We start from the raw sequence: 26,515 nt of genomic DNA on the forward strand, positions 1-26,515 counted from the left end.
TTGTTTAGAAGATCGCACGAAAATAATGTCAAAGGGAGTTCTTTTTTCTCATCATGATTATTTTTTAGGGTAGCACATAAAATTCTTCTGTTGAGTCATTGATATTAAATGATATTTTGATTTCCTCATTGGCACTTTTATCAGAAACCTAAGAAACCACGGCTGACAACTTATAGCTACAGTCTCCATAATTTTGGGAAACGATGAATGTGCACCTCAAACTCTAATTCTCAAAACGAAACCAGTGGTCGACATCCAAAAGGAATTGAGACCAATATCCCTGACCCCCTGTTTTTCTAAAGTGGCGGAAGAGTTCGTCGTGGATGATTTCGTGAAACCTGCAGTCATGAACATCCTCTATGACAACCAGTACGGAACCATCCCAAATTCCTCAACTACAATGGCGCTAATTAATATGCTGTATAGCTGGTCCTTGGGTACGGATGGAAACGGAACCATCGTAAGAACATTATTATTGGACTACCGTAAAGCGTTTGATTTGATAGATCATAGTATACTCGTTAGAAAGTTGCGTAACCAGTGTAAATTACCAGCTAGCATTAGCAACTGGATTATAGATTTTTTATCGAACAGATCCCAGCGGATTGAACTTGCATCAGAGTGTTTTTCTGAATGGGGCCCAGTCCCCGCCGGCGTGCCACACGGCACAAAGCTAGGCCCGTGGTTGTTCGTCCTAATGATTAACGACCTTGATACGAACGCACAGCAATGGAAATATGTGGACCACACCACGGTGTCTGAGGTAGTAGTTAAGGGCGGAGAAAGTCACGCGAAAGCAATAGCTTACAGAGTAATTGAGTGGTCTTGCGAGAACAGGGTCCAACTAAACGCCGATAAGTGCAAAGAACTCAGGATCTCCTTTGCTAAAGAGCAAAGAATCTTAGATCCCGTCATCATAGAAGGAAAGGAGGTCGAGTTAGTTACTAGTACAAAGCTACTAGGCCTTACAATAGCGAACGATCTAACATGGAACGACCATGTAACTGAGATAACCAAAAAGGCTAGCAAGAGACTCTACTTCCTAACTCAGTTAAAGAGAGCGGGAGTCCCGAAAAAAGATCTAGTACTGTTCTACGTATCGTGCGTGAGATCTGTTATTGATTATGCAACAACTGTCTTTTTTAACGGTCTCCCCCAGTACTTAAAGAAAGAGCTGGTACGGCTCGAGAAAATAGCAATATCAATATAACCTCAGGAAAGTACAACTCGGCAATAGAGGTGGGGTTAACACCCATTTTGGAGCGTTATTACGTGACTATGTAGAAGGCTTTTTTATGACATTGTCAGTGATCCAAACCATAAATTGAAGGCGCTCCTTCCACCAGACCATGTCAACTCTCGCTATAACCTAAGAAGACAGCGCCTTTTTTATATGCCAAAGCTGAACAGAACAAGTAATACGTTTATATATGCGATGTCGAAACAGTCCGGGCTGTAGTTTTATCCCGCTTATATTCATGCTTTATATTTTAACATATTTATATGAATACGTTGTATAGAATTTTTAATAAATCTTAAAAAATCAGTTTTCGATTTATTATCTAGGATCCATTTGTAATTTTCAAGTATTGTAAAGTTTTTGTAAATAATTGCGTAATTCAGCCTTTGGCTGCGATGCAGTTTTAATAAACTATCCATCTATCTATCTATCTATCTATCTATATATCTATCTATCTATCTGTCCATCTAAGCTCGCGCACACTGAACCCTGTTGCTCTTCTGAAGGCTTAACGGACAGTCACCCCTCTAATGGTAGACGAAACGAGGCAGGTTTCCGCCTTATAGGCATCACCACCTCAAATATCACGATTCGTGCTCCAACGAGCTAATTAGTTTCAAAGTAACAGCGTCACAAAAGCGCCACGACGTGCATGCAGTACGCCCTTCCAGGTGCGAGCTTTGCACCATCCTCCCCCACCTTTACCATCACTGTTTCATTCTGCTACGCCACTCAAGAAAATCAAAGACAGATGAGGATTTCCCCTTCTTCATATTGAGACAAATGGCTCCCCATTTCCTTCCAGCGTAGAAATTTTGTATGCTATGAGACAATCCCGGCAAGTTGACGAGGTGAGTCTTCCGAAAGCTTAGAGAGCTCGTTGAGTGGGTAATCGATAAAATTGATAATAATGGTAGAATTCCAGAGTAAGCTTTCAGCTTAAAGCTAACTCATGTTTGAACCGCGAAGCATCGTTTCACATGCAGTCCAAATTTCCATGTTTTAATTTCGAAACTCGACAAAGTGGTGTAGTTAAAGCAGTCTTGACCTTTGACACTCACAAAAAAGTCCAGGAAAATGATCCGTTTTTCATCAAAGAGCTTGCGTTCGTCTCGCCATGGCGTTTTTTCTCTTTTCATGTTGTCTCGGATTATTCGCTGTTGAGTCAAGGAGGGCTTCAAAATATTCTGTGAATGAAATAGTAATTTAATTAGACAAGTGGAATACATTCCTACTGAACCTGAAAGGCCGTTGGCTTGTGAGCGGACATAACCGCAACTGACTACCATAACTGACCTCAAGTATACAGAGTGCAGTTTTTTTTTTTCAAAGCACAAGGAAGCATTCCGATTTCCCGTGCGGATTTGACCCCGTCTTCCCAGTCATTTACTTTCAGCTAATATAACTGGAACTCGGTTGTAACTCGAAATCCCCGTTAACTCCAACTAATATTCCTTTCTCTTGGCTGAAATTCACCCTAAAAACTCGAACCGTTTGAGTAAAAACGTTGCTGAGGGGCCGTAAGGGGGTTTCACGTGAAACGTGATCGCACTATTTTCTGTGATCCGCAATCTAAAAGTTTTAAAATTCGTGAACCGTGAATGATATGATTGTCGTGATACGTGAAACAGAGAAATAATTTTCCGATACCCGCGATAACAAACACGAAAACGACCCTTTTTTCCGTGAACGGCTACGAAGACCCCACAAAGGAACTCTCCAGGTGATCGCCGTGTCTGTTTTCTTCAGCTTGCATGACCAAACAATAGGGTTTCCCATGACCCGTTGATCCAAAAATAAAGCTGATGCGACCTTTGACACCAACGATCAGGTCTTCGGATTATTCATTGTCTGACGTCTTGTCTTCATTTCTCACGACCCACAATGTCGAAGAGCGAAGTCAGCGAAGAGCCGTTTCGTGTTTTAGAAGGGGTTGTCTACTTCGTTGATCCCAAATCTCCTGGATCTTTCTTTTTTTGGGGGGGAAAGGAAAGGATCAGAATTCCCCTGAAAAGAGAACATAATTCCCTTGATGCCCTGAAAAGGCATATTGTTGAACACGCGGGCCTCAAGGCCGAAGCTGAGAAGCGGGGAATAGGGTCATCTATTGATCTTAAGCTGTGCAGACTAGCCAAAGGCGCAGAAGGCAGTAAAGCTTTCTCAATCAATACACAAGCGCAGTGGAACATGAAAAGGCCGCTTTTTGTCGATTCTGCAGTTTTACAAGGTTAGTGTTTTCATCATGAAAATTTGATAAGAGATCCTAATTTATGACATGTTGCTTGAAAGTCACGTGTGAAAGGTATCTGATATCCATACTTTCGTGTTAATTGTTTTAATTCGCGTTAAATTTCTTACATCTCTTAGGGCCTGTTTACATGGAGATAGGGTGACCCCCTTAGGAGGGTCATCCTTCTAGAAGGGCAAAAGATAGCCCCCCTTTACATGCAAAGTCTTGTCCCCAGGGCTATCGCGATTATTGAATTTGGCACCGAGGGAGATATCTGCGCGGTCGCTAAGTACAAAACAACCAAAATGGCGGACAAACGAAGTATTTTGGCGGTAAATTCAATTTTCCTTGTGCTTGCCTCTTTGGCTGCGGTTTTTTAGTGCTGTGGGATCTTGCTGTCGTATCCCCTAATAGAAAAACGCCGACAAGAGCGAATGGCGCTACAGGTAGCCGCCCAGTACAATGTTGCAATGCGACGAATGAGGCATGTACGAAGGAGAGCCATTTTGTCGCCGAGGGAGAATTTGGCGGAATCCCGGTCGCACAGAGCAGTGGCGAAGGACGCTTTTCGCTTTCCCTGTGAATTCTTTGATTTTTCACGTGGCAAGCCTTCTTCCATATCTTTCCGAGTCGAGCGGCTTTCTATGGTACTCTCGTCGACCACTAATTCATGATCATCTATGTCTTTTTTCGAAATGTCCACACTGTTGTCCTCCGACTGTTGCGAACTCTGTTCAAACAATTTGGCCACCACAGAACGGCGAAAATATTCCTCGGGCTTATACGCGCGCGAAGCCATTACAGAGTTTCGCGGCAATCTGACAGTAAACCTAACCCACAAAAGTTGACCCTTCTAGGAGGGTGACCCTACCTCAAGTGTTTACATGGCAAAAAGTTGGCCCTCGCAGGAGGGTTACCCCACCAAGCAGATAGGGTGACCCTACCTCTCATGTAAACCAAGCCGGAAAATACAATAGGCAAGGGTTACCATTCTAAGAGGGTGCCCCTTCTAGAAGGGTCACCCTATCTCCATGTAAACAGGCCCTTACATTACTAGAAGTCTCGAAAAGTTTTATTCAGTCTTCCCTACATATTTTATTTGAAGTTTGCTTAAGAATCGACAATTTTCTCTGAAATTATACAGAAAGTGAGTCATTGATGAGAGCCGTGATTTCGGTTAGGGTCGATAGAGGCGATATTCAACACACCTGAGATATTTCTTGATGATCCTTGATCCTTGCAAAAAGGGCGTGTTGACAATAATGAGAAGACCAGAGAATAGGAACAACCTAGGAAGAATAGGAAGAGAATATTTGCAAAGATTTTTTTCTCGACTAAACGCAACTTAAATTTAATTTTTATGGACTACGAAAGAGACTGGAGTGGGGTTTGAAACTGCCCAGAAAAAATGACACCAATATAAATGTCAAAGTAGATAGACAAAAGACAAAAAGGACGTAGTCAAAAGGTTATTATTTGATTAATTAATTTTATTGTCATTATTTTCTTTCAGTCAATGTTCTTAAAAAGGAAATTGTCTTTTCGAAAGATTCCCCGGTGATAATTATCACCGTTGCTGGTGGCGAAGAACAGCAAAAGAGCAAAGTCAGCAAACGAAAGCCAAGAGGTGGAAGGAAAAGGTCAGCTTCAAAGGTAGAGGACGAACTCCTTGTAAAGCACCTAAAACAGGGCGAAAGTGTTGAGCGAAATGAACGACAGACCAAGATGTTGGATGATCTAAATTTGGCTATGTGCGACCAAAAGAAATCGTTAAGAATTTTTGTTATTATTAACAGCCATGATTTTTCCTAAAATTTTATCATTTTATTACTATGATGGAGACGATGATGATAACGATGATTATTTAAATCGTCTTTAATGTATTTAGTTAATTAGCCTTTCAATGTGTTTGTAGCTCTGGCACTGAGTATGTTCAATAGCACAGCGGTCAATGAATCTACTATAAGGTGTGGTCGTTGCCAGAAGTTAAAGATTGTACCAACGGACAGGACTCCGCAGACTAAAGCTCGATACTTTAAAAAAGTGCGTAAAATGTTGAGCATTATCCTTCAAGCTTGTCTGCAGAAACATTTCTATTTAAAGCTTCGGAAGTTTCACTTTGAAGTATCATCATCAATTTTACTTTAATAGAAAATCACTCCAGAAGACCATCCAGAGAACTTCTGTATTGTCAAAGAATAAAGCAGGTGTTTAAAATTCATTGTTTTCTTAAAAAAAGTAAAGATTACTGGAGGTCGTATTTTTGTTGCTGCCTTACAGAACACTTTAATACAGCTTGTCAAAACCGTCGAAACGAGGAAGATAATGCCAAGAAACACAATGCAACAATAGCTGGAATGAAAAGAAATATGGAAGCCTTCCTGAAGTTGCTAGAGTTGGCGTGATGTCCTAAACGATTTTGCCGACATAACGATATTTAGATTTAGATTTAGATTTAGAAGAAGAGTGGAAGCCGCGGAGGAGATCAAGAAAGTCAAAGTGATGGAAGTGTAATGTGAAACGTCAGTTCACCTAAAGGAATATCAGTGGGAAATGACAGTGATCGTGATTTAGAGTTAGACAACATGTAAGAGTCTTTCACATTATTTGTAAGATTGTGATATTATACTAACCAATCTGTCACCATCAGCCTAAGTAAAACATTTCTTTACTTTTTTATGTTAAAGATCCTCTGATCTATTTACTTCCCGATGTATCTTAAGGTCTTTTGCAAAATGGCGTATTTAATTGTTGTTACACCGATAGTCACAAGACAAGATGAATCCACCTTTATAATGTCAATTCTAATTGCTAACTTTCAAGATTAAATGATAATATCAGTTATTAAAACTTTTAAGACTTCAGTAGTCAAGTGGATCGTGTATTTTTTATACTACCTTGCAATTACAGATTTCAAGACAATGGCCCTGAGGCAGCGGCGTCTGCAAACGAGTTTGGAGACGTGGCACAGTGTGACAGCGACAGAGAGATTGAAGAATTCAACGAGAGACTGAAATCTTAAGCGACTGTCTGTCTGCTGCAGAGCAAAGCTGTGAAACCGAATCTGACATTGCCAATAACGACACAATCACGAGTTGAGCGCCTTCTGAAATACATTGAAACGACTGTCAACAATATTATATATATAGGGTAAGGCGACAAGTCTTTCTCATGTGTAAGTTTATTTTCCGTGAACCGTGAAACTCGAAAATTAATTATCGTGTTTCGTGATATGCGTTTTTTAATTGCCGTGAACTGTGCGCGTGACCCCCCTTTACGGCCCCTCGTTGCTCGATAAACATAAAAGTATCAGAGCATGGCTGATCGACACTTTTGACAATCGCGACTGAAATAGGAACGCGATAACATTTATGTCAACATACTACATTTAGCTCAACCACTCAAACTTAACGTTATCGTGAAAAAGCTCTTATAAAACAGACTGTTCGAAAATTACCGTTAATTGTGCAAGAATGGTAAAACCATAATTCGTTATTAATTATTAACGGATAATGAAATTCAATCTCAATAACTCGAACTTTCGCTAACTGGAACAATTTTTCGTTCCTTTGGCTCTACCGTAGATGCTCCATACTGGATGAATTTAGTTAGTTTGTCGAGCATTTCATGTATCCTATATTCATGAAGATCATGTTCAAATACTTTGGATACAATATAATTGTGTCCAGCCACAACCTACACTGTCTTTAGTAAATAAACAATCTACTCTATCAGTACAACAGATTCAAATATATACACGTCTGCGGATGGTGACAGAGTAGAGAGCAGCATCACTGCAGACAAAGTTGATACCAATATTACCGTGTCGGCTGTATCTTCTACAGATAAAATTGATCGTTCTATGTAATGTAGACGGTGAGGAAATGAAGCTTTATCTTAGTATACAGCATAGATAACTACATCACTTACATCTAGTGCAGACAGATCGATAGCTGTATGTCAGGGTCGTAACGAGGTATATTTTTTCATCGCTGATCCCGTAATTTTACCCAAATTTTTGATCCCTGATTCCAAAAGTGATGAGAATTTTGATCCCTGATCCCGCAAAATTTTGTTGATCCCAGGGCATTTCTCTTCATTGCGCCAATGCGACATTATTAGACTATAAAAATATGCTACTTTACATTTCTTTCACTATATTATAATGACCCAAAGCATTTAAGAGGATCCTACCTGAATTAACTCGATCTCCACTTCTTTTGTTCGTCTTTACCAGTGGAAAATATTACGTTTCACAATCATCATCGAAGGGTCCGACACTTCGTTGACACATGTAAACATTCTTGATTTTGCTTAAATTTAACTATAAGGTTAATTTCCCTAAATTCAAAACAAACTAGTGCGACTATACAATTCCTAAACTTTTTTAGGGAAACACAGGGAAACAAATTTCCCGGAAAGATCTAATACCTTTCGATTCCATCCGCCTGCCCAAAAAAAGAAGGCTTGAAATTGACGTAAATATTAGCTTCATTAACTTTTTAAAAAGTTCATTTTCATTGGAATAACACGTATTTATCGCAGTAACCTTCCTTGACCATTCGTTTAAAAACATCGTTTGGTCATGCTTCAAACTTGGTCTTCAACGCGTGAGTCTACTTTGCCTTCTTAGTAAGAAATCTATTGAAATGTGTCTATCGAGAAAATTTGAGCAAAGTCTGACTCTGGAAAGGCCCGGGATTTTTTCTGAGCTTTTTAAAACACAAATCGTGTCACTCTCCTGCCGGATCTACTGCGTCCAGCTTCGAAACGCGTCGGTTGATCATCATCGTCTTCACGGTTGTCGCCATCACTTTCCTCCTCACCACTGCTCTCATAATCATCCTCGTTGGACCCGTTAGCCAAGTTTTTCAGGCGTTGCTCCTCGTTTCGACTTAAGGGAAACTTCCCACCACCTGAACCAACGTTGCATTATCTAAAATACACTGAGGTGAGTTGTTGTTGTCTTCATTGCCTACAGTGTATGCTAACGAATCTTCCTCTGACGGCTCAAGCCAGTTAATATGCATGGTGCGCTCAAAGATGCCATCATTGCTGCGATGAAGGTCCTCCCGAAGAATAGCTGGGAAAAAGGGCTCCAAATAACGTTTCCAGTAGTGTTTTAGGGCGACTACATCTCCCTTTGCAAAACGAACTGGACGAGTTTCAATCTGTGCTCTTTCAGGTTGTCCTGCGTCTAAGGCTTGCAGCTATTCGAGCATGTCAACAGCATTTTCAGTTTGACTTGTTCGAACTCTTCGGGTCATGCTTAGGGCCAGAGGGAGAGTTCCTGCTTTTTCTTTCGTCCTGTCTCTCACTCTTTGCTGTCGTAAGCCTTGTCCAAATGCTTTAGCAAACAGCCTCAGTTCCCTTGCTTCTTCACGCAAATCATCCTTCTCATTAACACTATCCTCTGGCCTATAATGTTCTCCCCCGAGCTTTGCACGATCATAAAGCCACTCAGGCTCCCTCTTATTTATTGTCCGTTCCGTGTAGTGACTTTGGGGTCCGGTATTCATTGAAAAGGAAGAGCGATACACCTTCTGTACAGATTCAACAATACAGCTTGGCCTGCGGCTGCCGTAATCATGCATGTCTGGAGTGGGACGACTTGGGGTTCTCAATCCCGCGAAGAAATGTTCCACATGTAGTGTTGTGAAACTTGGAAAAGAGATATACTGCAAATCGTTTTCAGAGAAGAACGACTTCGTTTTCTCAAATGACGAATGAAGCATTTTAAAAGCGTCCCTTGTAGGTTTGGACAATGCTAGATCAGGGCCCTGAGGACATCTTCGTCCTGTTCGAAAATATGCGTGCCCCTCTATGTTTTTCATGCCATCGGCCGCTTCTTTAATAATGTTCAAACCGTCTTCCACACTTGGTTGAACGCTTGGCTTCTTTGATAGTTCTTCTTCAAGCTGAAAAAGTTAACAAATGGCCCCAACTTCTCTCCGAGAAGTTTACAGCTTTTTAAGCTTGAAATTAATCTGATAGCTTGATTGCTTGTGTCACAGACAAACATAGATTCTCCATATGACGCAAGCGCTGATGGCGAATGAAACCCAACTGTAAAACCGTCTTGCACCCCTGGCTGGCTGGCTTCCTCCCAGAGAGTGAATAACGTTGCCGTCGTTACAAAATTTCACTGAATAGTCATGAGAGTCAGAGAAGACTAGCTTCTCTGCTGTTTTAGTGATGCCAAGAATAACTGACGGGTCCCTCTTTATAACACTGGTTAGCTCCATAAAGGCGTCTGCATGAGGAAGGCATTGAATTCCTTGGTTGTGTATCGAAATAAGGAGTCCTTCCAGGAGCACCATAAATGCAAAGCGGTTAGCCCTAGTTTACCACAAAATGAATCTCTAGTTGGGATTTGAAATGCTTTTGCTGGATGTCAAAGTCAAACTGCGATATTTTGAAAATGGTCTTCTTGTCAAAGCTGAGGGCGAAGATTGACGCGTCTACTCCAAGGGGCTCATTCTCAGATTTAGGGGTAGAAAACGGACCCCAGCACTCTATCCATTGAGCTAACCGGGAGGCGGTTAAAACGTGTAGAGGATCTGGAATAGGTACTTTTTGGTTTTACTCCTGAAGAACAGTCACGTAAGCTCTCTGGGCAGCTTCAGAGTCAGATATCCATGACAATTCGTGCATTCGCGAACAGGGAAGGCCATCCAGCTGACAAAGTTTGCACTTTCGTTTTAATGTGTTCGTTGAAGCGTAACCAAGAGTTTTGCAGTCGTCACAAATAATATCTTCTTCATCACATGTACTACATGAAATAGTACACTTGGATAGGCTCAAAATACAGTTTTTTCCCGATTGTATCAGTTCTTTTGTCTGGCGATCGTACATCTTAACTTTGTCGGAACCTCCATTGCAGGATCGATAGAAGCAGCCGACTGGAAAGGAAACAAGTCCGCAAGACTACACGTATGCGTTATTGACCAAGCGCGAGGTCACGATGGCTGGATATTAGCCAAGTTCTCTTTTCCAATATCCAGCCATCTTGACCGATTCGAGCCCAAGTTTTCTCACGTCCCTCTAGCTAAGAGATTTTACTAAATTAAGCGAGCCAGAGCTGAATCAGCTGGCTGAACACTGAGAGAAACTCGGAGAAGACCAAAAGAACAACAAACTGGTCTTCAAACTTTCGAGATACGTCATGTATAGCAGCAATTTTAGAGAGTTCTTTTCTGAGTCAGCAATTTGGCATCGAAAGCCATTTAAGTCTACTTTCGGAGAGCAAAACAAGTAAGTTTAACAAACTTAACAAATTTCTGTTTAAAGTCTTCCGTTTCAAATCCGTCTGTTCCAAAAACGTTAAAGATAATTGTTTCCCTGAGCGTTAATTAGGAAAGGTTTATTAAAATAATGGTAGCCTCTGATGACTTTTTCAGTTTCGCTCGATCGTTGAACTCTGACAGCCGCTTAAAGGTGCGAGTACATCGTGCACAAATAAAGCTTACACTTCTTACATTTTCCAGGTTCGGTTGTCTGTTTTTTTATTTTGTTAAATAACAAAAGTAAGAGAGAACAATTTTTTAAAGCCATTCACGTGTTCAATTTAAGCATGGTTCTCAGATAAAGCTACACAAATACCGATTGAAAACATAACGATCAGTCAGCTGAACTGAGGCGATTTTAATACGCCAAAGCGCGAAAACAAACAGGAGAGCCATAAATTACATCCAGCTTTCTTGGATTCACACACAGAATTGAAAGGTATCTAAACTCTATTAGTTGGTAACTGCTGCTATTAGGACTTTTTATCGGCTGCATGAGGGATTTATTCCTATCGTTTTTCTTTTATAATTGTTTTATATATATAAATATATATATATATATATACTTTTTACACTGTGTATTGTTTACATAGTTAGTATTTATGTATTTCTCGTAAGGGCACACTTAATTTGGAGCCTCGCTCTGTTGTGTGTCCCGCACCCTTGTCCTCCGTTCTCTTTTGTGTCTTGTTGATATGTCATTTTAGTCTTTTTAGTATTGTAAGTATGGTGAAAGCGATCAAATAAATAGATAAATAAATAAACTCTCCTCCTTACAAAAAGGGCTCCAGTTAGCCAGTGATCCGAGATTTTTGCGGTCAACCCCGATGTACGTATGTATGATTTTAAACGAAGTGGAAAGGAAAACGTAACTCACAACTGATTGGTGTTATCGATTGTAAATGTGTTATCGGTTTTTAGATCATGGTTTTGTGTCTGGCCTTTTCGCAGTTTTGAAAACAATTTTATGTATACTCTGGTCTTAATGATTGCTAACAACTCATTGATCTAATTTACCTGCTCGATGAACGCCGCCTTGAGCTTCACTCATCCCGTTGATCGCCTTTTCAGCTGGGCGACCAGGAACGTCACCTAGAATGTGGAGTTCGTGAAATTAAATTTTGCTAAAAGATTGCTGGTTTTAACAAGAAAAAACCGTAAGTCAAAGTTAACATCAATTTACCTTCTAAGTGTGCGATCGTATTTTCTCTTCTTTCTTTTCCCCACTACACCATTGAATAAAAAAGAAACCGATCTGAAAAGTTGACTTTTACGTTCCAAAAATTATACCTATAACAACACGCGCTCTGTCGAAAGCTATCCAACGTGTTTATATGACATATTATATGAAGTAGAATGTCATGCAGTGTGAGTTACACAACAAAATCCTGGCAAGTTAATAGAGAGCTTAAGCATCAGACGTTTTTGATGTCACGGACGTCAGAATACCGGGGGAGACTGGATCGACAACGGCGTTTTAGGCGCGAAATTTTTACTTAAGCTGGACACCTGCGTCACCACGAACGTGACAGCTGATCACAGTTGTCACGTTTTTGGTCATTGTTTACAAAGGAAATGTGGCCGTAATTTGCAACATGCCGTATTTAAAGGATGTGAGAAAATCACTTTTAATCGCTCATGACCAGGGACTGGTGTCAGATGAGGAACTGTTGCTATTACTGAAAGAGAATTCGACAAAAAACCCTGAGTTTTCGTACGAAAAATACGCGAGGTTTAGTATCGAGGAACCTGAGTGCAAGTCCGAGTTTAGAGTTGAAAAAAAGGACCTTCCACTGCTGGCTGATGCGCTTCGACTACTGGACACCTTGCACTGTAATCAGAGAACCACCGCCGACAAGTTAGAGGGGCTATGTATTTTGCTCAGGCGAATGTCGTTTCCTTGCCGATATAGCGACATGCTCGCACGATTCGGCCGACCGGTTCCTGAACTTAGCATGATATCAAATACGGTGATGAATTATATTTACGATATACATGGTCACAAACTGTGTCAGTGGAATCATGATCTACTGAATCCACGTGACTTCAACACCTACACGGATGCTATATCGAATAAAGGGGCTGCACTACAAAACGTAACGATCTTGCACTGATCCTTTTGTCATTGAATCCTTGAATAACGGATCTTGTAATCCACTTAGCGCCTCTGCGATCGACAGCCATATTTGCGCTCGGTTGCTCGTTTTCTTCTTTGCTTTAAACGGATTCTGCACTCTGACTTCTTTCATTAGTGCTACGGCGTGCTGTTCAGACCATTCCATAGGCCCACTACATAAAAGAAAAAAGATAGAAGCTAGTGTTACTGTGGGTAGTAGCTGTATAAAATAGTTGATCACATTTCAGCACTAAAAATAAAAAGCTTAATGGCGGGGAAATTAATGCACTTTCTTGAACGTGAAATACGGCAACGACATAAACCTCTCGACAAAAAGAAAACAACTAATAACAAAAACAAACACATGGCAAGATAACTTGCTATTATATAAGTATTTTTCCTGTTCTGGAAAAAACCTCTGCTCGGAGGATAACTAAAAGAATGGCGACAAACAAAAAAGAATTCACGATCAAACAAAACCAAGTAACAGAACCTGCGGAAACTTGTGCCAAACACGAAGTTAGGCACATTTTGTCCCATTCTTAAAAGTTATTGTTTAAGTGCAGATAAAAAACTACTTTCTTATGAAACCTACAATGTACTTACGGGTTTGATTTGACGATTGAAAATGAAGACATGGTGTCAGTCTTGTACTGAGACAGTCCTGAAACAGAGCAAAACAACACGCACGGCAAACATCCCACTTTCACGTCTGCGACCTCACGTCAAAAACGTCTGCACATGCGTACTGATTGCGAAGCTCATATTTAAACTTCCGGTTGACGTCCGTGGAACAAAAACGTCCGATGCTTAAGCTCTCTATTAACAGATTAATCACCCAGCTAGTCCAAATACCAAGGATTACTTTATGAAATGGACCAATTTTTTTTTAAGAAGCCTTAAAAAAAAAAAAACCTTGTTAAGGTGCGCGTGGTGAATTCCTTTTGTTATCCAGAACGCCTGATCCTTGATCCACTGAAAAGCACCGCTGATTCCGATCCTGGGGGTTGTGATCCCAGATCCCGAGGCTGTGATCCCGGATCCCATCCCTTTTTAGGCGTTTGATTTCTGATCCCATATACCTCGTTACGACCCTCTGTATGCCCTTTAGGCAGATCGAGTGGATCGTTATATCCACTATAAACAGTGAAAATTTCCTTAATGTACTGTGGACAGTCTGAGTGAATTTTTGGGTACCCCCGACCCTTTTCCCAATGCACCCACTTTCACATTGTTTTCCCGTATCTATTATAAACAATGTTTGTGTATTGTAGTCATTTTGAGTAGTTTGGAACATTGTGAAGTACGGAGTCCTAAATAATGTGGCCTTGTGTGAGTACTGTGTAAACGAGGTATCTTATATAGTGACTTCATGATGTAAATATCCCTTTAAATGGCTAAAATTACTTTACATGGAGCTGCCATCTTGATTCATTTAGCGAGGGAAATATATGACGACGACAAAACTATTCGGAGAGGGGGGGGGAGGCTAAAGAAGTCGGCGGATCTGGCTTAGCATGGTTATGACGAAAATAGGTAACTCAATGAATTGTTCAAATGAAAACTGGTGTGGATATTAGTGGGAATCCGGCCAATATTTAGGTGGTTAGGTGGGACTTCAGGTATAAAAATCTATAGTTACTGTAATATCATTTGTAAACTTTTTGGAATACTTCGTAAGACAGAAATAAACAATATTGGAGAATTGATAATAATCCCCAGAAATCATTAATGCGCTCCTTTTAAAAACACTTTTCGGTTACTTCGAAGTTCAAGAGAAAGTTTCGCTTTCATCTTCCGAGTACGACTTTATAATTTGGGTAGCAAGTACAAATACTTAAATGCACCGTCGAATGATCCAAAATTTTAATTTGTATCCCGGTAACAGTATCCAGTCGCTTTTAACCTCCCGAAAATTTCTTCTTTACTTAAATTGAATAATAGCGAAGGAGTAAAATTAGCATATCTAGAATTTGTTTTAGTGCATGGTAACTGGAGAGCTTTCTGTGGCGCATTTTAAAAGAAAGGAAAATTAAAATACACTAGGATGACAGTCATTAAATCGATGCAATTGTTTCAACGATGGAAAGTTGTCATGACGCAGTTTGTGTATGTGCAGATGTGTTTGAACTAGAAAACAAGGGAAAAAAGCGGACGACTTTAGTGAACCAGAGCAGGCATCCCTAATGGCCCTAGTTTGGGATAAAGGACTTGTTGTTCCGTTTAATGAGGAATTTAACTAAACAATTAGGCTGAAATGGGTGTTAATCGACATCAGTAATAATTTGTCACGAGCTTATAATAATATTCATTGCTTGTGCGGCAGCTGGTCTTGAATATCATTGATGACGACGCTCAAACTGGAGCAAGGTGTTTTTTTCAAAGCTTATTTACTTCTTGTTATCGCCATTTAGTGGAAGGCAGAATTGAAACAGTGTTTTTTATCAAAGGATATTATCCAAGTGAACTAAGAAGAAAAAGAAGATCCCATGTTGTTACTTAACCGTAATCAGCGCATATCGTTCGTACAACGTTTGGTTAAAAGGATTTTTTTGGGCTGAGGGGCCACAACATTGAATAATCAAGGCAGCACGCGACTCTAAGAGGATGCGCAATACAGGCTTTGATATCTTTGTTATCACTTTTCACGTTGTTTTAACCTTGACAACTTGGTTTGGAAACTGTTTAGTCTGTGCAGTGATATGGAGGACTAGAGCTCTGAGAACTGTTCCAAATATGATAATTTTCAGTTTAGCCTTCGCCGATTTGCTCATGACAGTTGTATTTGTGTACCGAGTTGTTAATCTCATAAGCAGCGAGGAGATTCACTCAACGTGCCATGTTATTTCAGAACTTGCCTTCTGTACAATCTGTGTGATAATTCTACATTTGACAGCCATCAGCATCGACAGATTTATCGCCATAAGGTTTCCACTCCGCTACAAACCTATTGTAACAGGGAAACGAACGAAAATTGCACTTGTTTGCATATGGATACTCCCTACGATAGGAACTGTTGTGTCTCCCCATTCGCTTCCCGACGCAGAATACGAAGACTTCGTTGATTACTACGACTCATTTCACTTGTGCTTTTCATATCATGCGCACCAATTCCAAAACACATCGAAAGTCTTTGCTGCAATTATAATCTCCATATACATCGTTTTGCCTTGGCTTGTCACAGTTAGCAGTTACATGTATATCCTGAAAGTGTCACGTGATCAGCAATTGAAACTTAAACATGATGCTCACTTGGAGGGTGAAAGGGTGAGAAAGCTCGAAATCAGAGTAGCAATAACTTACGGTATTATCATCGGCGCGTTCATGGCTTGTTTTTTACCCCTCTTGATAGGAACTCTGTACCAACAGTTTATTGACAATGATGAGCGAGAGGAGATGGTTCATGTCATGAAGATTTTATTACTAATTGCATCCGTCAGTGCCTGCATTAATCCTATGGTTTATACTTGGAGAAATCAAGAATTCAGAAAGGCCTTCAAGAAAATATTTAAAAGAAGAAATGAAGAGACTGGCAACGAACTGACAACCTTTTCGAGATACTGATAAACTATGCAGTCAAAAGGGGGTTTTGTTTACGGAACATAGCCGAATTATCATCAGTTAACGATCCTAAATTGGCTGTTCCAGGAGTTCAGATATGAAACAAGCGCACAGGGAACAAGCCACGCCTAGCGCAGAACGTAAAAATGGATGAACTTTCCCTTTATTTTCTGCTTTGTGCTATTATCGCGTCTCGTTTACTGATTGGACGCCTTGAAAAAGAGACTCTGAGTCTTCAAAGGCACAACGGTTCCCCGGGATTGTTTTGTACCTCAGTAGGTTTGACTCTTGGCCAGTGGGCAGAATGAAGTGGTCTTTCTGATCATGATATCAGCCGGGAAAGAACGACGAAGCGTAGACTGAAAAAAATGTTGAGGCTGGCTTCTTTATTAGTTACCCCCTTCTATTAAAGAAGTATGTTTCATACCTCTCTAGAGAATCGCATCACAAAAAAATCTCGATCAACCAATAGTTATGAGTCGCTTGAATTTCCCTCGACACCTTTCACTTTAATTTGAAGGCTGAAAAGCACGTTACTTATTAACATAAAGACAAAGACTTTCGTTAACAGCTTACCACTGAAGAAAGTACAGTCTAATCTATTCGTGTAACGCGGCACGCCGAGCAAAACTCTGCAGTTTTATCAATCATGGTGTAAACTTTCAATAATTTCCAACATATATGAGGTAAGTTCAGCGATTTGTGGCTGATGAAGTATGACGTGTAACCATAGCCTGCAGTGCCGGCGTATTTTGGGCGCACGAATGCACATTTTCGTATTAGGCCGCCATCTTAGATTTGGTAACTGAGGAGGATTGGGGCGAGGAAATAATTGCCGAGGGAGTAGGTGTTAAGTGGAAATATGAGCAACGGGGGAGAGGGAGGGGAAGGGAAAAATAGGCCTGCCCGCAAAGCCTGTGATTTCGCAAAACGCCTCCTAATTAGCAGCGCTTGACCACCTTTCCGGAAATGTGCAAGCTGCCAATGAACATCGATTTTTGCTTTTACCGGATAGAAGCCAAAAATTTACTTCCGACAAAAACATTGACACACGTGTATTTGTCAACTTCGTGCGAAACAGAATCGATCAAGCGAGCGAGTGAGTATGTGAGTAAAGTTATGTCGGAAAGACGTCCTAACGACAGTTGTAGGATTTTCAAATGAGGCTTTTACCAAAGCCCGTCGGAAGAACTGCTAGTAAATCCCTTCCATGAACAAGAGAAGAAATGGCTTCCTTTTGTTCCGGGCGTAATACAAGCGACATACCCAGCTCAGAGAGAAATAAAAGCGCTTCTGCGAGAGCGGCATCAAAGCTTAGCGTATCCGCCATTTTCTCTGCAAATCACTCCCGCTCCCAATCGCGGAACGACCGGAAGAAAACTACTTTAGATGACAGGCATCAATCCAGTTTCAACCTACCGCACCAATCAGAGGCCCCGTCCATCTGGTGTACGGATTTTGCGAAATCACAGGCTTTGCAGGCAGGCGTATTTTTTCCTTCCCCTCTCTCTCCCCCATTGCCCATTTTTCCGCTTAACACCTACTCCCTCGGCAAATATTTCCTCGCCCCAATCCCCCACAGTTACCAAATCTGAGATGGCGGCCTAATACGAAAATGTGCACTCGTGCGCCCAAAATACGCCGGCACTGCAGGCTAGAGTAACCAAAGACTTATGCTTTATCAGTAGCATCGCATTTACATGTAGTTTGAGCCGGTAATGGTGTAGAGTGCTTTGAATAATCACAATTTACCTTACAATTAAGAGTGTGTCGAGTCTGATTCCAAATATGAGATCATAGTTGTATTTTGTTTTTTGTTTTTTCGTTTTTATCGAATTCTGTATACGTAAAAATTGAAGATCTCTCGGATACCTCTTTCCTCTGAACTTTGATGTCGACAAAAGTTGAAAGGTCATAGCTGCAGCGGGTTGATAAGCTTAGTTCTTACGACAAGGAAACATTTGTGGATGATTTTGTTTGAAAATTTACGTACTGCAGAGAATTTCAATTAGCTTTTCGAATGTAATTTTACAGTGAAGGAAAAGAATTGAGATTGAATAAGTTCTGGGATTAATCCAAGCTTATGGGCATCCTCGAGAAAAACTTAAAACACATTCTTTAGCTTTTATTTTATACCTGTACTCTTCCTTGTTGTCTGCGTTTTTATTGCTGTAAGCAATGTTCTCTTTAAATGTCACAAATTTGTTTGATTTTTGAATGAAAGGTTAGAGAAAATCATGCCACGTCGAATTTTACAATGCTCTTTAATTGCGAGAGCCTGCGGGCAAATGTAGCAGATTACTTAAAATCCCCAAGAGAATAATAAATTTATTTCTGTCGTCGGGAGACGAGAGAGGCTGGGCAAAAAAGCGTTTTTATAGACCCCCGGCCGGGTTCTCGGACTCCCACCAGTTTCGGTCCCCATTAGTTCTCGTGCGACCCCTATGTTCTCTTTTCCACTGACCAGGAAATAGCATTTAATGATGATAGCTGGATGATGACTGATACTCAAAGAAACTATAAACCCTTGAGTATAGTCATATGATCTCTACAGTGACAACAGCATCAGAGTGGAAAACTTTCATGAATGAAAGCTCTGTATGATTGGTACCTATGTATGTCGACTCACATTAATTGCAGCTGTTATTATGATAACATAGTCACAACCATTACGATTCCTGGTTTATGGACTGCTTGTTTGGAAGTGATTACCTCGTTGTTGAACGTTGCGGGTACTGATAGAAAATGTTGGCTTTTGGTCTCCATGCTACTCCTAACGAAACGCTGAAACTAAGAATTGGTAAACCAGCGTGCACTCTAATCTTTATCGCAAAAGTCTGTGACTTCGTTTTCAAGATAACCAGAACCCGATAAGGCAAGATTTCCGTATAACCCCATACTTAATGCATACAAGTCTTGCATAAAAGAAAGCAAGGGCAAAACAACAGATTACCTTTGGGATTACGGCTTTGTTTTTGACTGGTATGCGAAATCTTTCCGAAAATACTAACCGTTTTCCTTTGTGCGTTACTTTCCCTAGCCAACTGAACGATGAAAACATAAACCTAATTTCACACTGATTTCTCCTTTTGTTTTGCAAATACACCTGAAGGAAACTGAGTAACAAAAGCATTTGCAATTCTAATATCGTTTTCTACTGAAAAATATCGTCTCTACAAAGCATTCTATTCGTCTTTTTTTCTCTAATCGAAGGAGAGTTCACTTTTAGCAATGATTTCAGTACTACTTCTTTACAGAAAGTCGTAATCAAGTAGAAGTCATGAGTTTTGGGTTGATTTTAACTGAGTATTTGACATGCAAGGACAATCTTTCCTGGAAACCATTCGTGCTCTCAATATATAATGTGGAACAAAAGAAGACGGAGGACAAAGGTAAACTGAATTGTTTCAAGTTGTAATCTTCCTTTCCTTTCACTACAAATACCGATTTATATTAAGGCAAACGATGATCAAGTTGACCTCATTGTTTTGCTCTTATGGAGCTTGTATCGACCCGTAAATGCGCTGAAAAGTAGATTTTGGCGAACGGGTTGACTTCGTCCTATGCTGTCCCAGACATTTTTTAATCAGTGGCGGCTATTGTTCAAGTTATCTTTGTGGCTATTGTATGCTTCAAACTTTGGCATTATCATTACAGTTACTTGATAACAGAAAACATACTTTGTTTTTTTGAAAGGTTCAGTTTAAACGGAAAACTTTCACAAAGTTTCCCTTCATGTAAGGCTTACAATTAGTAACATTTACGTCATGCCCAAAGAGGAGCTGTTCTGTCTTTCATTTACCTCACCTCGTTTTACCTAAAACCATCAGCTAATCTGGCTGAAATGATTGCTACAGTTAATGATAAATCATACTATTTTATAAAACTGGACCGTTTGGTTCGAGACGTGTACTCACAACTACTTCACATCAGAAACTTCCTCATTCCGTTTAAGCTCAATAATATTGTATTCATTGTAAAAGGTCTGTCTGGGAATTTAAATGACATTAAACCCCAGGGACTGATGAATAAAAATACCACGCTTCTGAAACAAAATAATTTCGTTGTTTACAACACGAATTATAATTTTTCTACTCGTCCTCTTGTTATTGGTTTTCTAGAACTGCTTTAATTATGAAATGTCAAATTTCACCTTCGTGCTTTCCGTCTTTTTGCCGACGCAACTTTTCAATGAAATGTTGAACCATCGTCGAACTTCGATATTTGGAGTTGAACTGCTTGCGAAAGCCTGAGCTTGCAGCCGCGTTTTTTAGCGCGAAAATATGTCAGACGTACTTCTAGCTAGTCAGATGCATTTTGGGACAGGAACGAGCGACACGCACATTTTCGCATGCACGTTTATGTTTTGTCAGCGTGAACTGACTTGTGAGACTAGATGCTAATAATTAATAAGTAAGTATTGCGTTTCTGTCAATTTTTGGCGTATGCTTGGTCAAACTTTGACCCAGAAGAAAGAGTACATGCATGAAAACATACTGGGGATTTAAATTCATAAATAGCGGGCTTAAGGTAAGGGTTTGTTAGATATTATTTATCTTTCTAATTTTTAGCCAAAATTCTACATGGAATATTGACGTTCAACGTTTTAGTACCCGATAAATCTAAGACCGAGAAACCATCTAGGTCATAATCATGATCTTTGCTTTGATGCAATATCGTATAAATTGTATTTTGATTTGGTTTTTACAGAGATAATTCAGTATGGAGCCGTTCGGTGTATTCTGTTGGACTACTTGTGTGCTTACAATGATGTCACTGGCCAAAATAGCATAAAATACCAAATACCCGACATCAGTTATTAGCGACGGAGTCTTGTTAATTACTATTAGCGACGCAAATCGAGTGAGATTTAAATTTGTGCATCGTGAGTTAATTCAAACGAAGGGGTCGATCGATGAGCTCGATTTTGCCTCACTATATTATCATTATTATCAGATATTGTTTCGGGCGCATTGAGCTTTGATTGTCTAGAGCTATCACCAATACCAGATGAAGAGCATTTCTTCTAAAATCGCGTAGGTAGCAGACAAAACAACGGGAAAATATTTTTAACAAATTAGGCAGGATATTAAAAGAATCTCTATGCCCTGAAAAGGACTGTTAACTCCTGCCCTCTCAAATATCGCTAAGAGTAGCTGAACTTGCTTAAAATAGCTCGCCAGATTCTTGGCCTTCCTTTTTTTGTGTAACGGTAGAGGTAATGAAACGAACATCGAAACAGGCCATTTTATAGTTGTGTACTTAGTTGCCAAGCCTTTGATTTGGAGTGAGGCTGAAGGTGACCTTGTTGTGATAGTGACCTGTATCTAGTTAGCCTGACAACAAAGTGATTTACATTTGAAAGGCAGCGAAGTTTGTATCATAACAAGGTCGGAAAACAAGGTCACCCCCAGCCTCACTCCCATTCAAAGGCTTGGCAACCAAGCACACAACTGTAAAAAGGACTATTCAACTTGATGAGCTTGAACTGACGCGAAGAATTTGGACATCATTCGTTCGATAGCTCAATTAATTTGTCATAACCTCAATTTTCCTTGATTCCTATTTCTTTAGAAGACGTATGCAATACAACTGTAAAATTATTATTGCTTGCCAGTTCTTTGGTACAGGCATGACTCAATTTGAAAACGGATGTTAACCTTTAAGCCCAAAAATAAAACAGCTGGTTCTTTTATCTAACAGGAAATCAGAAAAGAAAACTTCTGCCAAGACCTCACGTCCAAATCTTTCAGGGGAAGTTTATCATGACTTCGGCTTTGTTCATTTCTTTTCGTACTGGGAATCATTTGTTTTGTTTTGTTTTTTTTCTTTACCTCTTCTTGGCCCTTTTTTACTTTATTGGTTATGTATGATGTACGATCCTCGCAGTAGATAGCGCTATTTATGCAATAGCGAAAATCAGACCTGAAAAAAATCAGGCCTGTATGGGATTCGAACCACTGACCTCTGCGATACTAGTGCAGCGCTCTACCAATTGAGCTAACAAGCCAATTGGGAGCAGGCCGTTAAGTTGATTCGTAATAAACCCGTGAAAGTGATAAATGAGATACAATGAATATATGAAGTTCATATATTTTGACCTGCGGTATTAGATACGTATGATGTACGATCTACTGCGAGGATCGTAAATCATACGTATCTAATACCGCAGTTCAAACTATATGAACTTCATGTATTCATTGTATCTCATTTATTGGTTATATTAGAAGGTGTTTGCTCCATTTTTCTGTTTGCTTGTGTTCTAATGCCACTTCTAAAGGTTAAAAACTGGTACACTTTCAATCAAGTAGCTAATTGAATTTCACCACAAAAGCAGTAAAAAAATTGTCTTTCGCCCAAACCTCAGAGTTGCAGGCGTATCCGCCATTAAAAAATGCGTTTTGCTAACGCATAACTGTGATGCACTCAACAAAGCTAATCTCGCTCATTTTCTTACATTTACTTACAACGGAAAGAACGCTTCCGTCAGTAAAGCCCACCTCTTTCCGAAACGCCCATCCTGTCTTAGCTCCAAACGTGACCGATTTGTAGTAGTTTGACGCGTATTTCCGGTGACCAAAGGCAAAAAAAAAAACGTAAACGAGGCTCACAGTCAGCGTCTTTTTCGCTTAGCGATTCTTATATACTTATTTCACACAAAGCAAAACTGACCCAAAAGTTATTAGCTGAGTGCCCATTCGAAGTTTGTTCGGCTTTTAATAGCCATGAAGTTGTTATGAGGCGGAAAGGAATTCCTGCGCATTTCCGGAAATGCTATTAAAAATCTACCGTTTCCGGTTTTCTCTTCAGTTTTTGTCACACCACGCACTCTTCTACGCCACGTTCTAAGTGACCTTTTGAGACACGACATTTGAAAATCACGACTGTTCGGTGGCCAATTGTTATGGAAATTCTAGCAGTTTTATGTTGACACGTCTAGTAACTTGAAGCCGCTCTCAAGACATGAGGTAGAGAGTTGTTTGGAATAGCATGGCAATTGACGTTATTTTCGACCAAACACCAAATACCAAAGCTCATCTTTAAAGCTAGGAAGATATGGACGACGAAATTGGTTACTGCGATTACAGCTGCGAATTATGCAGCTTGGATTTCACGACTAGACGAGTAAGTTCAAGCATCTGTGAATTTTTTTGCATGCATGACACGACTTTTAGCTCAGCTCCAACATGTAGATGCGTTATTAGTTATATTCTTGAAAGCTTCTATCATGAGTGTTTTGAGCATTTCAGCATTCTATGATTTTATCATTTGCAAACCAAGCACGTTACATCTTGACTATATGGGTACACTGATGGAAACTGAGAAGACATTATATCATTATGAAAAATTATCGTTCGTTATGTTTATTATCTTTTCATAACAGTAGGGTTTCAGACGTAGGGTCTATAGTACCCTCTTGCTCATGTCCATAAGCGATCAATCGTTAACTGCATGAATTTATAATGAACGTTTCTTGGTCGGCAAGCGAATCGAAACGTTCTGGTGCCGGCAATATAACGATATAATGTCATGACAACATTATAAGAGGCACTCTTGTCTGGTTCCTGACCTCAAAAAAGATCTTTGTGAATAATTTCTAGCTGTCAAAATGGCTCAGCTTAGTGATACTATTTGGTCACCACTCCAAATCTTTGTTAAAAAAATTGTAGTAGTAAGTACTTTCTTGAACTTCTGCCGTGTCTTTTTTTTTTTTTTTTTTTTTTTTAGTAAAATGATCAATCGGGTTCAATGAGGAACTGATTCATGGGTAAACCAATGTGATCTCTGTACTTCATGGTTATTTTCTCTTTTGGATTTCAGGGTTTTTTTTAAACACTTCACTAATCAATGTTTATATCTATTCAACTTTGTCATTTTGGCTAATTTTTTCGACTAATAATATAGTAGCCTGCATGGTTAGTTGTTGATGTATCCTCCACAGAATTGAGCTGTGTAGTAATGAGAGGGTTGAGATGGGAATATTGGCAGAACTGCCGGCCCAAATTGACAAGGTTTTGAATTTTTGACTGCATGCTAACAGATCTAGTATTCCTAAAGACTGAGATCGCTGTCATGCCGATCAGATGTCTTGAATATCTCTTAAGGGAGGCACACAGGAAGCTAAATTGATGATACCCAATAGGAAAAATCTGGTTACAAAATAAAAGATAATTTAACAAGTGTTAAGCAAAGGGACAGGAATTTTTAGTCCACTGTGTGAATTTTTATCATGGTGATCAAAAGCTTTTAAGTCTCTAATGGGGACAAGCTGGTAAGATACATTATTTGAATAGAATAATTGCATTTTTACCTCTTTAATGAGAGGTGACTACTCCTGTTCTTGAGTGAATTTGATATTTTCTTGTAAAGAAATTATAATTCAAGGCTGTGCTCTAGGGAAAACTGTATGGAGCCCAGTGCTATGAAACTGTGAAATCCAGGGTATCCAGCATGAAAAAAACTAAAAGTAAGGTGCCAAGGGCCACCAGGCACTGCTTGACCACAGCCTTGTAATTCATAAGTCAGATACTTGTACTCTTTTTAGGTCATTCTGGTCCAACTGGCTATCATAGTGTTTTTTCGTTTGGTGGTATTGGTATATATAGCTTTTATTAAAAACTGGGTCATTGAATAATGCAATTCAAGACTTTATATTGGCTTAGCCATTATGGTATATGAGCCAATATACCATAACCTAATATCTGTACATTGTAACATCTGGCTTCTTCTTACAAAATAAAGTCAAGAAGATTTGTCTAATATTTTGGGGGCATTTTTTTTTTAATAAATCAATTATTCCACTCGCATTTGTTGGATATGAGATGATTATAGCCAACGAGGCGCGTAGCACCGAGTTGGCTATCTATCATCTCATATCCAACACACGCTCGTGGAATAATTGTTAATTATCCCAAGGTCAGAGGGAGATGCTCTGATTCTCATGTCTGTGATAACCAGTGTCATGTGGCAAGCTATTCAGCCATGATTGTTTACAACATAAAACTGTAAAAACAAATGATAAAATCCAACGTTTCGGAGTAGTCATGACTACTCTGAAACGTCAGATTTTAGCGTTCGTTTTTGCAGTTTCATGTCTTAAGAAATCCCTTTTGATACGGATTGTTTATAAATAACTAAACTGATAAGAAATGTGTTGGGTGTTGGTGCTCAAAAACCTTTTGAATATACAGTCCAGTTTCTCTACTTGAGGCCTGACTTGCTATTTTAGCAGCTTCACATCCTTTTTTTCATCAAGCATCACAAAAAAAGACACCACCTACACAGGCTCTTAAACCAGATTATATGTACTCAATTTGATGCTAGTACACAGATAAGCAATCTTTCAGATTTAAGACAGATTTTGTCAAAGCTTGCATAAAGGACAGTTTGCTGGATGAGAAATGCATTCTGTTTTCATTTTTGTTATTCATAGATGAAAGTGATCCATCCTATCTGATTATTGAAAAATTCTGGATCTACAACCTAAAAGGTTACTGACTCACTGTTTCTGTTTTCCTGACAGGAGCTAGAGGAGCACACTTGGTCCATACTTCACAATACAAACCTAAGCAGGAAAAAGGGAAGGTAAGGGGAACTGTGTTTCATTTATTTGTATATTATTTAATTATTTATGAAATATTATTGAACTGGTTTGAATGGGTTTGAAGCTGGTTTAGAGGGGGGCCTGTTTAAATAATGACAAAACCAGACCATAATGCCAAGGGCTACATTTCCTACTCTTTGCAAGAAGTGTTTGGGTTCTTTAACATCCCCTGCTAACCAGTAAAGAGAAGATGCAGGAGATGTACTGCATGTTTGCATCTTAGAAGACCACAGGTAGCCCAAGCTCTGTCACAGGCTCTTTCACAGTGAGTAATTGAAGAGTTTGTATAGTGGTTTAGTTGGACTTGCTTTTGAGCTCCGTAAATGTAAAGTTGTGTGAAATAATCAAAGAAATAAAGTCTTACCTTCATATAGAGTAGTCTGTGTTGTTCTCCTCGCGATTTGAGGCCGTTTTGATGTGTTTCAGCTTGACACCCTAAATTACCGTGCATAAAATACAGGAAGGTTGGAAACTTCTG

General features: G+C 39.7%; 3 protein-coding genes and 2 pseudogenes across 7 annotated transcripts in view; 4 read left to right on the forward strand and 1 right to left on the reverse strand.

Annotated features, from left to right (window-relative positions):
• Positions 1–697: 697 nt before the first annotated feature.
• Positions 698–1,459, forward strand: LOC148717046 (uncharacterized; annotated as a pseudogene).
• Positions 1,460–3,018: 1,559 nt separating this feature from the next.
• LOC148717047 (uncharacterized) lies at positions 3,019–7,639 on the forward strand. Of its 4 annotated transcripts, XR_015995237.1 has the most exons (4): positions 3,019–3,467; positions 4,984–5,123; positions 5,386–5,513; positions 5,751–7,639. XR_015995237.1 is itself a non-coding variant. In XM_088744781.1 (3 exons), exons 1-3 carry the CDS (start codon positions 3,125–3,127, stop codon positions 5,820–5,822), a joined length of 555 nt encoding a protein of 184 aa, XP_088600907.1. In that variant the 5' UTR covers positions 3,019–3,124; the 3' UTR covers positions 5,823–7,639. The 4 variants fall into 4 exon arrangements, 3 of the variants coding, with proteins under 3 accessions (XP_088600907.1, XP_088600908.1, XP_088600909.1); XM_088744781.1 differs by lacking the exon at positions 5,386–5,513; XM_088744782.1 differs by lacking the exon at positions 5,386–5,513 and having other exon boundaries at positions 4,984–5,110.
• Positions 7,640–7,752: 113 nt separating this feature from the next.
• LOC148717048 (uncharacterized) lies at positions 7,753–9,414 on the reverse strand (annotated as a pseudogene).
• Positions 9,415–14,755: 5,341 nt separating this feature from the next.
• Positions 14,756–18,494, forward strand: LOC111330896 (histamine H2 receptor-like). Its single transcript, XM_022935878.2, has one exon. The coding sequence runs from the start codon at positions 15,480–15,482 to the stop codon at positions 16,434–16,436; it is 957 nt and encodes a 318-aa protein (XP_022791613.1). The 5' UTR covers positions 14,756–15,479; the 3' UTR covers positions 16,437–18,494.
• A 2,305-nt stretch (positions 18,495–20,799) lies between these two features.
• LOC111330894 (uncharacterized) overlaps positions 20,800–26,515 on the forward strand; it is a 28,403-nt gene continuing 22,687 nt past the window's right edge. Inside the window, exons 1-2 of one of the 2 annotated variants that reach the window (XM_088745069.1) lie at positions 20,800–20,963; positions 25,957–26,018. In XM_088745069.1, the coding sequence (XP_088601195.1) occupies positions 20,919–20,963; positions 25,957–26,018 (107 nt within the window). In that variant the 5' untranslated portion in view covers positions 20,800–20,918. Of the gene's footprint in view, positions 20,964–23,259; positions 23,559–25,956; positions 26,019–26,515 lie in introns of those variants that run through there. The other variant, XM_022935875.2, reaches the window with a different exon arrangement.

The sequence above is a fragment of the Stylophora pistillata genome, chromosome 14, assembly GCF_964205215.1.
Source record: "Stylophora pistillata chromosome 14, jaStyPist1.2, whole genome shotgun sequence".
NCBI classification, from domain to species: Eukaryota; Metazoa; Cnidaria; class Anthozoa; order Scleractinia; family Pocilloporidae; genus Stylophora; species Stylophora pistillata.